Source organism: Cottoperca gobio, chromosome 5 (assembly GCF_900634415.1).
Source record: "Cottoperca gobio chromosome 5, fCotGob3.1, whole genome shotgun sequence".
NCBI lineage: Eukaryota > Metazoa > Chordata > Actinopteri > Perciformes > Bovichtidae > Cottoperca > Cottoperca gobio.
This window is the reverse complement of record NC_041359.1, coordinates 6,434,150-6,449,988: the sequence shown is the minus strand read 5'-3', so window position 1 is coordinate 6,449,988 and position 15,839 is coordinate 6,434,150. Positions and strand designations below refer to the sequence as shown.

The 15,839-nt window shown below is 42.3% G+C and overlaps 1 protein-coding gene across 2 annotated transcripts in view; it reads right to left on the bottom strand.

Moving 5' to 3' along the window:
• LOC115008373 (semaphorin-3F-like) overlaps positions 1–15,839 on the bottom strand; it is a 63,483-nt gene that overhangs the window by 22,831 nt on the left and 24,813 nt on the right. For both annotated transcript variants that reach the window (XM_029431948.1, XM_029431949.1), the window contains exons 3-5: positions 2,241–2,401; positions 1,843–1,905; positions 1,244–1,363 (exon numbers count right to left, since the gene is read on the bottom strand). In XM_029431948.1, coding sequence (XP_029287808.1) covers positions 1,244–1,363; positions 1,843–1,905; positions 2,241–2,401 — 344 coding nt within the window. The remainder of the gene's footprint in view (positions 1–1,243; positions 1,364–1,842; positions 1,906–2,240; positions 2,402–15,839) is intronic.

Genomic DNA, 15,839 nt, shown 5'->3' with positions numbered 1-15,839 from the left:
AAACTTATACAATCTTATTTAAGACAATTTAAGACCTTTTTAGGCTTAAATTTCAGACAATTAAATTTAGAATTTTTTAAGGACCCGTGGAAACCCTTAGGAATGCAAGTGCATGAAGAAAATATATACGTGTGTGGTAAAGATTGTGCAGCAAATATGTAAAGTTTTATTTGACCAGATGGATAGGGAACCATATCCTGTGGTTGAGTCAATAAAGGCTCTCACAGTATGCTTCATACATTTCCCTCAAAGCTGCTGCCAAAGCAAAACATTTGGCTATTACCGTTTACAAAAGCTACAGGGCCCCCACTTTAAGAGCTGGAGAGCTTAAGAATATACCCTGCAGTGGTGTAATCAAATGACAACAATCTGTCTGAATGTTGAATTAATAATGACAAGAAAGGTGTGTGGCAGGATTTGTGTGTGTATGCATCTGTGTGGAGTATATCATTCCATGTTTTTTTTGGGGGGGGTGGTGGTGACTCGGACCTGTCTGTTCAGTGGGACGGAGAAAAAAACAGCCCTCTCATTAATGGACTAGAACTGGAACATTCCACTGGCACCCCATAATGGGAGCTCCCACTTCCAATTACCCAACGTCTCACATGGTAGAAGCTGGCGGGTGGCCTGGATGCATGAAGGGGTGAATGGATAGGTGAGTGAATGGATGGAAGCCCTTCGTTAGTAAAGGGTCATGTAGGACCCATGTGCAACAAGGGACTCATGCAAGCCATGCTTGCCGTTGCAACTGTACTGTATATCTCGAGGGAGAGTCCAATGGGAAATTTACTTTTTCTTTATCCCCTTTTTTAAAACTCCCTCGGCCATCATTAGGGAACAAGTGTGATATTTAAGGAAGAGTGAGGTGTTAAAGGGGAGTAACGCAAGGTAGCGTTGCCTGGCTTGGTTTAGGAAATTCAAGAGGTCCCATTAAAAGGCTGAGACTAAACAGAGTAGCTTTAACAGCTCACTGGGGATGACAGCTGTGTGCTGGTGAAGCTGTGCTGGCTGCTTTGCCAGACACGGAGACATGGTACCTCGAGCAGGCTTAATGATGGAGGGAAATTGTAAAGGGAACCTAGCGTAAGGTGGATGGAGAGTAAAAACCTGGGTAAGAGAAAACAAAAAAAGAGAGGCCAAGCTATGACATTCATGATGCAAATGGAGAAAGCTGTTTATGTTTGCCGAGTTGATGTACCAAGAGTTCAACTTCTTGTCTTGTACATTCCTCTTTAATCCTAACCTGTGGTTTGCGTCCCCTGTTGACAAAGGTACAGACTGGATTGTAAGCTCCCGTCCCACAGACGTACAGCTGAGTCCTGTTCCATGGCTCGACCAGGCGGATGAAGTTTGCGCACTCCTCCTGGAGACGCAAATTCCAGAGTCAATTAAACAGCAATAAACGTCTAAATAAAAAGCCATCCATAGCCAAGGTTTACTGGTGCACCTCCTGCAGATTAACCGAAAAAAGTGTAAGAGGCTAAAAATAAACCAGTAATACTGTGCTTCTCTATACATTTGAACAATATATCAAACTATTTGCCAGTGCTCCCCACCCTGGCCTGGCAGAGAGGAGGATGGTGAGATTGATTAAGCTTCTCTGCTCCAAATCCATTCCTGTCTCCTTGGCGAAACAGAAGGGAACCAGCGCTTTTACTGGGCCAATTCTGAACCTCACAGGTGACTTTCACAGGTTCCTCACATTAAAAACAATGTGCACAATGGAGAGAGCTGTAAGCTTTTGAGACTAAGACTATTTTTAGCCTATCAGTTTGATGGAAATCACCTCAGCTGAACGACTGTGCTGAGCTTATGAGTGCTGTCAACAACCAGCGTACTTACATTGGCGTCCTTCCCACTCACAAGGCACTCCATCCTTCTTCGTTCGGACACCGGCCAGTGGATCTGCGACGGGGGAACAGAGAACATTTTATAGTTTCAATCCAAGCCGTTATACATCGCTGGCATTTATGAGATATATGGGCTAAAACTGCAAAAGGGATATCCACCCAGGCTAATATTAGTCCTGTTGGGATTGTCATAACCCAATTACAGAGTTTTAATGACCCGACACCAGAAAAATTACACTCCAACAAAAACTAGATGTGATCTAACCTACATGTCTACTGCTGGAGCAATAGAAGAGAATGTTTTTCCCTGGGGGCAGCTGCTGTAGCACTAAGGTAAAGGCTCTCACTTGAGGGGCCCCAGAGTTTAGGGGAGCATGGGAATGGTCTTACAATATGTGGTTCCTTGTTGATGTCATGGAGGTCCAGGGACAGGATGTGGTCCTTGCTGCCGACGTACATGCGGTCATGGTCCTCATCCATACGCAGGATCCGGTAGTCGGTGGTGTTGAGGATGTAGGCGAAGTGATGAGCGGTACCGGTGGATCTCAGCTCTGTACGGAGACAGAAATATACCCATTAATGACAGCTGTGGTGCACATGCACATTTCCACACACACATGCATGCACAACTGACACATTCCTTATGCCACTCCTGCAAACCCGTGTGGAGTTATCTGATGGTTTTCCACCAACACTGTTGTAACTTAACACCACGCATTAGAGACAAGTGCTACTGAGTGTCTGTCACACTGTGTTGATGGCTTAATACCGCCTGAGTGGATCAGAGGATCTCGAAAGTCGTCAATGGCTCTTTGTGACTGCCAGTCGGAAGTCAGAAAAGACAGACATGGTAGTTGGACAGATAGATATGTGTTTTGTACAAATTATACCATATAGGAGTAGTTTAAGGTCGATCAAGGCGCAACACAAACTTTTAAAAGTGGTTGCCAGGCATCAGCCTCTGGTTGACGAAACTAAAAATATGGCAGAAATGTTTAGTCACCTTATATTTTAAGTAATTAAGATACTATGGGACATAATAAAATAAAAGCTTTATTACAGAAACCGAATTCTTTGTCATTTGTATTTTCTCTGCTACTTTACAGAATTTGAATGTAAGTGTTATCAGGTAACTCTTACAGTGTGGGCGAATTTACCCGAAAATACCTACAAACGACATACACAAAGTAAATTGAAAGCTGCTCTTCAACCATTTGCACCAGCTGCATGATTTTGGTCTCATTCAAAAGATAACTCTCTTATTGTTCTTGCAAAACAGTGAAGAATCACTCCAAGTGCTTCTGGCACTGAGTAATAGTTATATACTGAGTAATAGTAATTTCTTTGTTGAAAAAGATGCCTGAAGATGGGTATAGCTGGTAGTCCAGAGCTGAAATACATAATAGAAACATAGAACCAAGTGTTATCAAGTTCACCACCAAATTTCAGATAAAAAGGGATAAAAACTTATTAGACAGATTTTTCTACAAGCTGTGCATTTGGAGATATTATAATATTTATTAATACAATATGATTTGTATTGCTCATAAATAACTATTATATACCCATATTCCAATATTTTTATGTTTTTTTTGTATTTTCTTCTGAACTTGAATATAATAAATATAATTTTGAAAATAAACATCCAGCATGATGGAATGTACACAACACATGGCACAATAAAACTCATGCTGGGCCCGCCGGCAGGCCCAGCAGGCAGTCCACACGGTAAGAGGTTAACGTATCCACCGTCAACTAATGGTATACAAAATACCAGTAGTGCAGCTGTAGTCATGTTCTTTACAGACCCCTTAAAAAATTAATCCAGCAAGTCTCTGTTTGCTTGTCTATCCATCCTTTCAAATATTGGTTTTCTGGACATTTGTGCTGAATCCCAACACAGATACATTGGACCTTCAGCATTGGAATCTTGGTCAAGTGACCTCAACATTGGCTTGTCCATTATCTCTACTTTCAGAGACGACCTCTAATGTGTCTTGATTCTACAGCTGAATCCCCTCTCACATACAGCTGAAGAGACTGGGGTGCATGTAAAAATGGTTGCCAATGATTGAATGGAATTGGATGCCAATTTCTGTAAATGCTTGCCAATACCAACTTGGCAACCGTTCCTGTGGATATATTGAGTTTGGTTTAAACTGCTCCATCCCAGGTTGGACACAGCTCAGGTCAAAGGAGTGTGTGTCTTTGGTAACACAATGCAGTCAACTAGTCTTGTCACGTTGAGAGTAACCCAATCTTCCTATAGCTCTGTGCTGGAGTGTTTGTTTGATGTGTTCTTCTTGGTTCAGCAACCACGTACAGGCAGGGCAGAGAGGCCACTGCTAAGACAGCAAAGGCCCATGCCACACCATAGACAAACACACTCCTTCACAATCTATAAGGGAGAGGCAATGGAGGGTGGCCCTCACATATTGTTGGACAAACACAGAGGTTTCTCTCAAACAGCAGGAAAGTCCCGTTTCACTGTTTAGCTTTATTCTACAACCAACAGACCACAGAAAGCTAAAATAGAGAACCACACTTTGAGGTTAACCCGAGTTCTTTTCTGTTGATTTAGCAGCCAACAATGTGGTGAATGGAAACCAGTCAAATACAATCAGCTTTGTTTCACTGTTTACAAATGATATATCAGAGCAGAGGTGTGCGAGTGTATTATAAAAGGAAGGTAGTGTGAAATGTAGTCAACGTGGAAAGTTAGACCTTAAAAAGCAACAACCAAGACTTAAAAAATAAAATAGAAATAAGAGTTACTTCAATATTTGAATATGTTTCGGGCAGTTGGTGGATAACCACATATTTTTGCAAGCTCTGTATGCGCAGTTATGTTTCATGAGTGTTTGAAGTTACTGAGAAAGATTCCTGTTAGTTTGATAGGTGGAGACCAAAAGCATGCAACGCCATCAACATGTCCACCATTGGGCCTTAAAATAAACACCATCTAGAGACCTTTTTAAACAGACTCCCTATGGAATCTGATATTACCAGTCTTTCCTGCCAAATCTATATTTAACATTGGGTTATGTCAATAAGCAATGATTAATAGCATTATATTTGCTATATTTGTACAGTTTGATTTAATAACTGCCCAACAAAGGAATGTTTACAGGTCAGCAGAGTGATTGACAGCTGTCATAGCCCACGGCAGAGGAGATGCAACATGTGGTCGGTCCCTGTGATTATTTGTGTTGGAGACTTAAGTTGAATGATGAGTCCCCCATGCACTCTTGCTATGTTTATATGTGTGTGCCGATAGAGTTAAACACACCGGATAAGTACACATTGTACACACACACACATTCCGAGGGCCAGTCAAAGCCCTTCCTGAAGCAGGTTGTCAGCAACTCCTCAGTGTGTGTTTGTTGTCAGAGAGTAGCTGGATGGGACCATCTGTCAGCCGAAAAGGAAATGTGAACAGTGCATAGCAACAACACACCATAGAGAGCCGCATATTAAGAAACAAACACATCGTAATCTAATCTCATAATCATATGATAACAGGCAGATAGTCTGGTCTGAATGTACTCCACAGCATGTCCAAATTCTACGTTCCAGCAAAAACTCAACACTGTGATGAAATATCTTTCCTCACATCTTATCCTCCATATCTAATTATAATGTAGACTACATCACGGAGAGCTCTGTCTATTAGATGATGGAGTTGTTGCAGCACCCATGGTCTTTTATTATGAAACAATGAATTAGGGTTGAAGTATCCATCAATTACACACTAAGTTAACCTGAATTCTTGGAGAAAACTTTGTTTCTCTTGCATGCATCCACTGTGAATGAAGAATACAAGAACACAATGTAACACAAGGTGAGTAATTGATATACAAATGGCCATTTGGTGGGTGAAGTATTCCTTTAACTAAGACTTTCTAAGGCTCTATAGGAGTACAGCTGTACAGGTTGAACATATGGAGCTCATGAATTAGCCTAAACACCATTGGGTCTTCTGATACCATAAGAATAAAACTGTTGAAACCTCTCATCACAAGTTTAAAGAAAGAAAGAAGTAAGGAGTCTGGAATCCGGTACAAAAGGTGCAAAGTCTTTCTAGCTATTAGACATCATTCCCTATTCTGTCAGCCTTTCTCAGTTTATTCCCAAAGTCAACCTTCGCCTCAGGCAGGGGAACATGGCATTATGCTCCTATGAAATGTTGATGGAGGACGCATAATGGCAGCGGACTGAGCTCGACTGCGACACTGCCCTGGGGGTCAGGCCGCCTGTGAAAACACAACCAGCAGGACCCTGGACTGAGACTGGTGCCAGGCAAACACCCAGTCACAACCAGCTTGGAAAGACTTGCATAGAGTCTGTGCTGCTATGTGGCAGACCAAGAATGATGGTGAGGGCAGCCTGCACTGAAAAGATTAGGAGGAATTTGTTGGGTTTCGTTAAAGCGAGTGGTAATTCCCAGGAGGTAGCAGAAGCATGTTTTTGCAACAAATTAGCTTAGCTGGCATTAAGTTAGGTTTCAAATGACCAAAAACTAAATTAAATTTGCAAAAAGATCCCTGATCTATTCAAATCCACACAACTACATACCCTCAGTAGCGGATAATAATTTCAAACAGGAAATGCTCAGAGGGGCTGAACTACTGTGCTCTTTGTCAGCCACATTAGGGCATGACAGCATTTTCCGTACACAGAGACTTATCCTGGAGATTTAGAGGCGGGAGCAGTGTACAAGTGTGTCTATTAGAGCCAGATAAACTCTCAAAGTAGCCCATTGCTGCGTGTATGGTTTAGGTTCACTCTGGGGGGTCTGCACACACACACAGCGAGGGCTTTGTTTCGGGACGCACCGTTTCCCCGTGTGGAATGGCAATGGCTCTATTAGAGGTGAAAGTAAGCCGGTGAGGGAACCTGATCTCCGCATTCAATGTCTCTCCATTTACTCATTCATGCACGCAAATAAGAAGTCTGTTTATGAGACTGACATCTCTCATTTTCTTCAGATTTTCAATCTATCGTGTACACAAGTAGCGCATAAAAGAGAGAGCTCTTATTCCAGACGTGAGAGACAATCCGGTCCGCTGTCTTCAGTCTGCTGAACACAGACAATCCTCTCTCCCAGCATCTCAAGGTGACTCGCTGGTTCCCACAACTCAACACTCCTCTCTGGCAGCGATAAAGGTTTGTGCCGGGGTTTGAGAACAGGGAGCTGAGTAAGATGAGTCCTGAACACATTGTAGTTTAATGTCAGCATCAGAGCCAACAATGTGGAGAGCCACAGATCACACACGTTGTGAGAGACTTCTGGTAAACTAGGTGCAATAATCAGTGGGGGAAAGTCACAAAGCATATTTATTCAAGAACTGTACTTTATAGTAAAGTACAGTTTTGAGTTAATTGTACTTTTCTTAGTATTTACATTGTTCCCTACTTTATACTTATACTACTACTACATTGAAGCATTTTTTGAAGGAACTCTTGTACTTTTACACCACTACGTTTTTGTTAATTTGACACCCAAAATAAGCTTCTTCTCCATCCATCGTCTACCGCTTACCGGGGTCGGGTCACTTCTTCTGTATAAAATAATTAATGTGTTAAGTCATTTCTCAATAACACAGTAACAAAGGGGGGAATTTAGCCGAAAGAAACCACATGGGGGTTTAGTTATATTGCAACATGTGCATTTGTAATATTGATAAGCATGAGGTTTTTTTTTAAGTGATGGTTAATGAGTTATGGCCATTAATGATATGCTGCATCCATCAATTATCTTTACCCGCTCATCCTTTGCAGGGTCATGGGGTGCTGGAACTAATCTCAGCATATTCAATGTCAAAGTCAAATTCACTGACCTACAACTCATTCATTGTCCAATGTTCTGATTCTCAGCACCAAGTTTAGCAGGAATGGTTGACATCTACCAGCCTGGTCTCCTAAAAGATATACAGTGAAACCGCATTGTCCCTTAAGTTTCAAGTTAAATGTATTTTCTCATGGACTACTTTTCTTTTTGACGTATAACCAATACATTTCGAATCACAGTCTATGGAAGTCCGTGTATGGAGGAGGAAGGATTTTCACCCAGGAGACCGGTGTTTGTGTCCCGTGTGAAACCAAAGTCCAAGTAATTGTGTTGCCTAAACATAAACAAGTAGTTTTGTTGCATTTTCTTTTCACTTAAACCTTTACAAAAGCTGTGTATCTTTACGCACCATGACTTAAACATCACTACCACTACCTGTGCCACGTTAACCGCTGAAATATTGTCTTCACATGAAAAACAAATGTTGACTTGTTGAGCTGGTAAGTCTACCCAGTAGCCAACACTAAAACGAGGAGCCAAATAGCAAAAAGTACACAGACGGTTTATTTAATTTATTGCCCAATATATTTTTTATTGCATCATTAGATTTATTTTCAGAGCTTAATAACAGGTTGCTGTGAGTACCTGAGGTCTTCATTCATTGTTCATTTAGCAACACCGTCTTCCTGTATGCATGTTTGCAGACTTGTGTTTCTTGCTAAACTCTTTAGCTGCAGCAGTAGAGCTGGTCAGCATCCTGTAGTACAATATAGTGGTTGTAGTGGGAAGTACTGGAGTTCTGCCTGCAGCCCCTTCCTCAGACCATTATAAATAAAACTAATGAGCTATAGACACACAGAGGAGAGACATGCCTCGCTGTCGGACTGAGCCAGCCCTCCTCCTCCTGAGAGAATACTTGGCTGCTGACGGTGATCTCCGGGGCTGCAGGCCTGCATGTTATAGCATATCTCCCTATCTTAAATTAATATCCAACTTACTTTGGAAATATGTTAGGACAGGTTCACTGGCATGCGGTGCACTCTCAAGATCTCCAGAAATAATAAAGCACACTGGTTAATGCTTTCTTATATGAAATAATTTCCCAGCACGCTGTCAAACTAAGGACTGCATTGTATGTGTTGTATTCAGCTCTTAATGCATCCTAACATCAGAAGTGCCTTGCATTAAGGAATGATTACTGCATCCAGCGTGACTTAACAGTACACAGCCCACCCCACTCAGAATGTTCCTGGAAAGCTCCCAAGAAGCATCGGGTAAGTGATTGGATCATGGAAAACTCTGTGTGTTTAAACAAAACATAGAATAGTGCGAGAGGATTCAGAGGGAGTAACTACACGTCCTGGCACTTGACAGCTCGGCACACACTCACTACATGACACTGATATGTGTGTTCTAGCCGGCTGCATATTTCTCTGGTTTCAAATTGGGTAAATTAAAAGTGCAGGCCGCTGCCAATGACAGTGCAGAGCATGTTGCTGCTTGAAGCCTGCAGAGAACTAGCGAAGCTAAAGAGGATGGGGGATGGTGATGGGGGGAGATAAAAAGTTTGCGGTCTGTTGCTTTGACACTGAACAGGATAGGGAGCGATGAGCAATGTGGAGCGAAGTGTGTATCAATCACCTGCTCAGTTCACGGGTCTGTGGTTTTTCCCTTTGTGGCACGTGTGGTCGATAATTAGAAAGTGCAGCCACTGCACCAGGAGTCCTTCTGTCCAAAGATCACAGCCAGATCACAGTAAAGCTGCAACACAGAAGCTATAATTCTACTGAAATAAACAGAAAATTCTTGCGTTTGGATTCAGTCTTCTGAGGTTGTGTAACAAAGCGACAGAAATACCTCGTTAGCCCCTGGCGCATCATAAACAAGCTGCGCTACCTGAGGCAGTTTCCAACCCGTCAGAGAGAGGTGCGTTCGTTCACACGCACCGGAGTGACAGGAGTGATAATTAGGGTGTTTAAGAGAGGGCGGGAGAGGTGGCATGCTCTCGCACATCAAAGGCAGCACTTGTCAGGAATCCTGGCCAAATATTTTGAATGCTGTCAATGCAGAGGAGGAAAACTCCAGTTAAAACAGTCTTATTACTCTTCAGAAGTCACGCTTCAGTTCAACAGCAGTGACGCAGCTCTGCACAAAAGACACATCGCTTTTTTGGGGGGAAATTGCAATGTTGGCAGTTTGGTAAACTTTTAACAAGGAGCAGTAATGAGTTGAGACGCCACAGGTGACAGTGCCACAGGTTTAAGAGACTTGCTGGACCTGGCGTGTATTACTTAGTCTTAGACTTTCTCATTAATTTGTATGAGTCTTAGTCAGTGAAATATTCAGGAAGTGTCTGCTGCCTGCTACCTGTATAATGGTGCATTTGTTTCCTTGAGCACAGTTTAGGATGATTGTTATGTTTTTCCAAAAAATGAAGATGACCCTGAGAATCAGGGTGAGATTGAGCACAAGGGCGACTGCTATGTGCTGTGTGATCAGCAGGGCTCACACTAAAGATAATTGTTTATCATCGATAAATCTTCCCATTTTTTTCATTTTCCTTCTATGGTCAGAAAATTGTAAAAAATGTTCATCCCAGTTTGTCCAGAGAGATATCTTTAAATGTTTGTTTTGTTAGTCCCACAACCAAAAATGATTAACTTTAATATGATATAAAAGAGAGAAAACCAGGAAATTTCCATATTTGAGAAGCTGAAAACAGCAATTTCTGCCATTTCTGAATAAAAACATCTATTAATTAAACGAGTATCAAAATAGTTGGTGATTCTTTTTCTGTCGATCACCTAATCGTTGCAGCTCTAGTGATTAAGGAGGACTCGGTCAATCTGTCTTCATCTATTACAAACATGCCAATTGTTCTTAGTCTGAGAATATTCTGTGAGTGTTTTGGTCAACGTTGGGGAAATGACAAAGTATGATTAAGCAATCGGCTTTTAAAGTTACAACTTAAATGTTTAACGACTGATCTTGTGTGGTATTTTAGTGTTGGGTGGCAATGAATTTGCACCTTCTTACTGTACAAAGTGTCCTGGAAAAAACGTAAAGGGCTCAAAAGAGTATCTTCTTGTTTTGTGTGTACATTTCACAAAATGGACAATGTGTTTTCAGGCGAGTTCTTGGACTACAGTTTGTTTATTTAAAAAAAAAAAGATTTGTTACTGAATATACACAGTAAGAGAAGAGTTGGCTTCTATCCAGACGCCTGTATCTGAGACCGGCTGTGGTTCTCTCTCTTATCTTAATCTAGCAAAACTTTCTCACAGTGATTTCCTGTATCTGCTCGGATAAGGAAGCGCCTAATATAGGGGCCATCGCTGAACTCACAAACATGACGATGGAGATTAAAGAGCCCTCTTTTGCATATGGACAAGTGTGTGGCCTCTGAGCTGGTACCTGCACTGCTATCTTGTTAGCAGAGTCGCTACTAATCAGCAACTCGCCCACAGTGCCTGACTTCACTCTCCTTCAACAGCTCCTTTCAACATGATTTGTCTTCTTGTCAAACATTTACACAAGTTATTTGGGTTTGTGTAAGCGCCACGCTTCAAAGCCAGTGGAGAAGTGACACAGTGGTTAAAGAATGCCTGTGTGATTACTGGAGAGTGGGTATGAGGTTAGCTGTGCTGCTAAATGAAAAGGAACGATAACAGCATGTGAACGCAGCAGCTGCTCGCCTCGGTTTAGTCACTCTGTGGGACGGAGGATAATAAAAGCGGTCAGAAGACTCGGTCAGATAGGACGCGTCATTCAGCAGATAACAAATATGCAAGGGCATCCGGAGATATGATCTGACCTCATCGGTTATGCCAAAGAGCCTGCAACACAAAGGAATGCTCATGTTTTGTGATGTGGTCAAGCTTCGCTGAATCCTGTGTGTGTGTGTGTGTGTGTGTGTGTGTGTGTGTGTGTGTGTGTGTGTGTGTGTGTGTGTGTGTGTGTGTGCGTGTGCGTGTGTGTGTCTGCATCTTGGTGGAGAGGCAGGCTCTGTAGCTTGCTGATAGGAGAGAACACACAGACATAACAGCATCTCTGTGCAAACACCTGCCCCATATATACAGTACAAAGTATCAACACAAGCACCGCTGCTCACTGTCATCTTGCTTCAAACTTGGTGAAATTAACAAGACTTGACAACAAGAACGACACTACTCCACGCAGTTATTGCTAAACTGAAAAGTGTCATCATCATTACTAGTCGGGATTATCTGTGTCAGTTCAAATAGTTAATTAACACTAAATCCACTTTTATTAAGTTACAAATGTATCTTCAGCATACTATCTATTAATCCTGGTCCTTTTTTACAGGGTTATTTTTCTTTTTCAACAGAAAGTACAGTACATTTTCCTCTAGTGTAAAGAATAAGAATAAAGAATAAAAAAATCACCCTTTGAGGGTATCAGGGTTTAGTGTTTGTGTGTTGTTTAAATTGTGAAGGGGGTGTGTTCAAGCTAGGGGTGTGAATTTGCTCTTTAAAGAATATTTAATTATTTTATTGTATAATTTAAATATAAAATATAATTTTGAGTGCAGCCTTTGTTGATAACATTACCATTTAATTTTTGTTTAAATGTACTCAATACACTCTGCAGTTATTACCATTACGGTGGGAGCATGCTCAAAACAAACTCTAAATTGTCTAAATTGTGTAGAATTCTTTAATTATTACCTCAGTAAACAGGTTTTTCCTGACTCACTAGTCAAGTCTTAATAAAGCAGGGTATGCTTTAGGGTGTGGCTACTTTGTGATTCACAGGTAGCTACCACGGTTTTGTGTGGTTAGGGTGCACTACATGTTTTTGTCTTACAACTTGAACCCTTTCAGAGTGTGTTTTCAGTTCATGTAAGTTAATAATAACATGTCGGTAAGGTATGGGGGGAGGGGATGTCCAAACCCCACATACTTACATATCGAATGAATCCCAAAAAACAGAATTATGATGAAACAGTATCAGTGATTTGACTCCCTGCTGTTAAACCACAATAAAGTGCAGCTACTTGGCAATTCATAGCATGTTGTTTGTATTCTGTTGCTGGGAGCGGCCTCGCTAGGGACATGGTGTGACCCTCTCTTGTCTCAACACATGTTGAATGTGATCCGCCATAATGGACACGCACTAAAAGCGCTTCCATATCACACATCATTAACCATCACTCCTGACCGCACATCCACAAGTTGCACCATGATGCTCTGTGAGACGTGACACCTCACTGTTTACCATTGTCGCCACCTCGTTACCACCGCACCCCCACGCACCGCCACGTACCGCCACTCCCCTGCCGACCTGGGGGGCTTACCCACTCTATAATTAGGAACCACTGTAGTGCCCTCCTCTGTACAACCCCCCCCCCCCCCCCAACTTGCTAATGGCACCAATTTGTATTCACTGTCAGCTCTGATGAGCTCTCATGCAGAGAAATGGCCTTATCACAGGGCCTCTGGCTCCCATCACCTAAGCCCCTCTCCTTCTGCCTGCCAAGCCTAGCACACTGACGGACAGGCAGAGAGAGTGAGGGGGTGGGTGTGGGTAGGAGGTACACAGTTGTCTCCATTTTCATGTAAACTATTGTAACAGCAGACAGAGGTGGTCTGGAACAGAATCGGTTGAATAAGATAAGATGAGGAATCTATATGACCAAAACATAAATCACACATACCATCAATGTTTCCTCTTTTAAACCGTATAAAACCAATAACGTGCGCTGTTGGACCTCTCTCCAAACAAATGGAACACCTTTCTCCCTCAATCTAGCAGAGACGTATAAAGGTGGAGATCCAGCTGAGAACGGCTGTGAAACATGGAGAACTAGTAAGGAAGGAGATCCTCCCATGAGAGTCTTGATCTAATCGCACACATCTGCACAAACATGGCTCTGTTTTAACTGACATGTGTTTTATTAACAGTATCCAGCTCAGCAGTGACACATCTTACCCTGTTCCCATCCCACATGTCAACTCCTGCAATCCTTCTGCAACCCTTACATACCGACTGTTGTTGTGAATCAATTAAAATGTTCAGTTGCAGGAGACTCATTTTCATTTGAGTTATTACCTCTGTAAACATGAACTTATGAGCTACTTTTGAAATGACCAGGTCCAAGTGATCTACCTGCATAAAAAAAAATTGCTGCGACGGGGGGTATCTGTCGGCGGTTTGTGCGACGGGGGGGGGTTGCTCATGCGTAGTTCACTCCACTCCTCTCCTTTCCTCCGCTCTGTCTCTGATTTAAGGTGTGTGTGCGGGAGCGAAACAGTGGTGAATGCGCAAGGCAAGAAAAAAACAAAAAACTTGAATTTCTGGGGGCACGGGGTTCCGTTGGGGGAATATATATGTATTTTGTTTTCAACGGTGCGCGATCTACCCGCACTACACTCGCGAATCGCGATCGACTTTTTGGGCACAACCGCTTTAGGACGATGCTATCTTGTGATTAACAAGTCGGCATTAAATTAAAGGACACTAAAAGTCAGCTGTTCATTTTTTCAAGTAAGTACTTTTTAGTTTAAGATTTTAAAATTAGAATCCCAATTAATATCACAGTTAATTACGGATACACCTTGTTAACCAAGCTAGCTAGCGTTAGCTGGTAATTTAGTGGGCCCCGCCGAGCCTCTCTCCTCCAGCTCCACTCTTTTGGCCAAATAAGGTCACTTCTTACTCCAAAAAACCAAGATGGTGACGGTCAAAATGTCAAACACAAGGCTTCAAAACGATAATCCACAAACCAATGGGTGGCATCATGGTGGCTCTGTCCACTTCTTGTCTACAGTCTTTGGATAAAACCTGCTTTTTGTCAGCAGGGCTTCTGCAGCCTGGGCCAGGAGACGTTAGGAGGTCAGAGATCGCTGGGCAGCAGTGGCAGCGCTTTTATGTTCTGGTTTAATCTGGGATTAGCTCAGGGTCAGGGTTATCTCTCCTCTGCCTGAGTGGAATCAGGAAACAGGGATTGCCTGGGGTAAAGTGGCATTACTGGATGGCCTGTCCAGAATCGCAATGAGCCTATGTTCAACAGGGGTAGAGGGAAGAAAGAGAGAGTGTATGTACAGCATGATTCACTGGCCTCAGGGTTGCAACCTCTCTACCATCACTCTAACACTTCCCAGGCCTGAGTTCCAGCTCAGCGGAGATCCACATGTGAATTAATACACCCCGTGAACCAATGAATCACTGGTATATGGTATCGGTCCAGCCAAAATTACATTATGTGCATACCTTCTGGTTTCCGGAGTACATTTAGCATGGTAAATCCATTGTAATGCTGATTTAGTACAAAAGCCAGAGCAGGAAAGCATGCACTCAAGTGTTTGTATCAGAAGAACAAAAGAACAACAATAAAGATTTAGCAGAAGGACTTTAAAGGGAGCAGCCACAAAGACTAAACATAAAGCCCAGCGTGAAAGAGCTCTGTTACCCTTAGCCTCCCCTATCTTTACCTGGCATGTCTCAGCCTCATGTCAGAATATAATCCCCACATAGTGGACACACTCAGGGGCAGAGACACAATCTACCGTCTCTGGCCCTGCTGTCTGGTTCCAGAGGATGTGTGCAACTGGGAGAAACCATGAGACCAGAACAGCCTTGTTGTAATGAAGATGGATCTGCCTCTCTCTGCAAAATGTTAAAGCTAGTGAAAATGGAGAAGGTCTTAAACTCCATGGGGATATTGGAAGAAAGAAATACAGAAACCCTGCTATGCTGTACGAAGAACAGAACTATAAGAGACAGACTATACGATTGTTTAAGGACAGTAACCCTCACAGCTCTTAATACCACAAATTCCGCCTCAAAGCTCTGTTATATCCAAACTTACGAAAGCTCTTGTTAAGTTTGAGCAACAAAGTGATTTTTTTAATGGCTCAATCTACAGTGGATCTGTCAAGAATCTGCTCAGGGGTTTCCATGGAAAAATATTACATTTTCATCATGAATGACACTGTCTCAAAATAAATTAAATGTTGATCTTAATGATATTTCTGGTATGAAGGAGAATATCTTCAGTTAATGTCAACTGCCACATACAACAATTTGCATCAAAAGGTGTCAAAAAGGCAGGTTTATACTGCCACAGGCTGACTTCTAGCTGAAGTTTTCAATTGTCTTTTTTCTCATTTACATCACGTCGACTGTTTTCCAAGCTGTGCTCTGGTAAAGTAATTCTGAATCCTCTGCATTCCTAG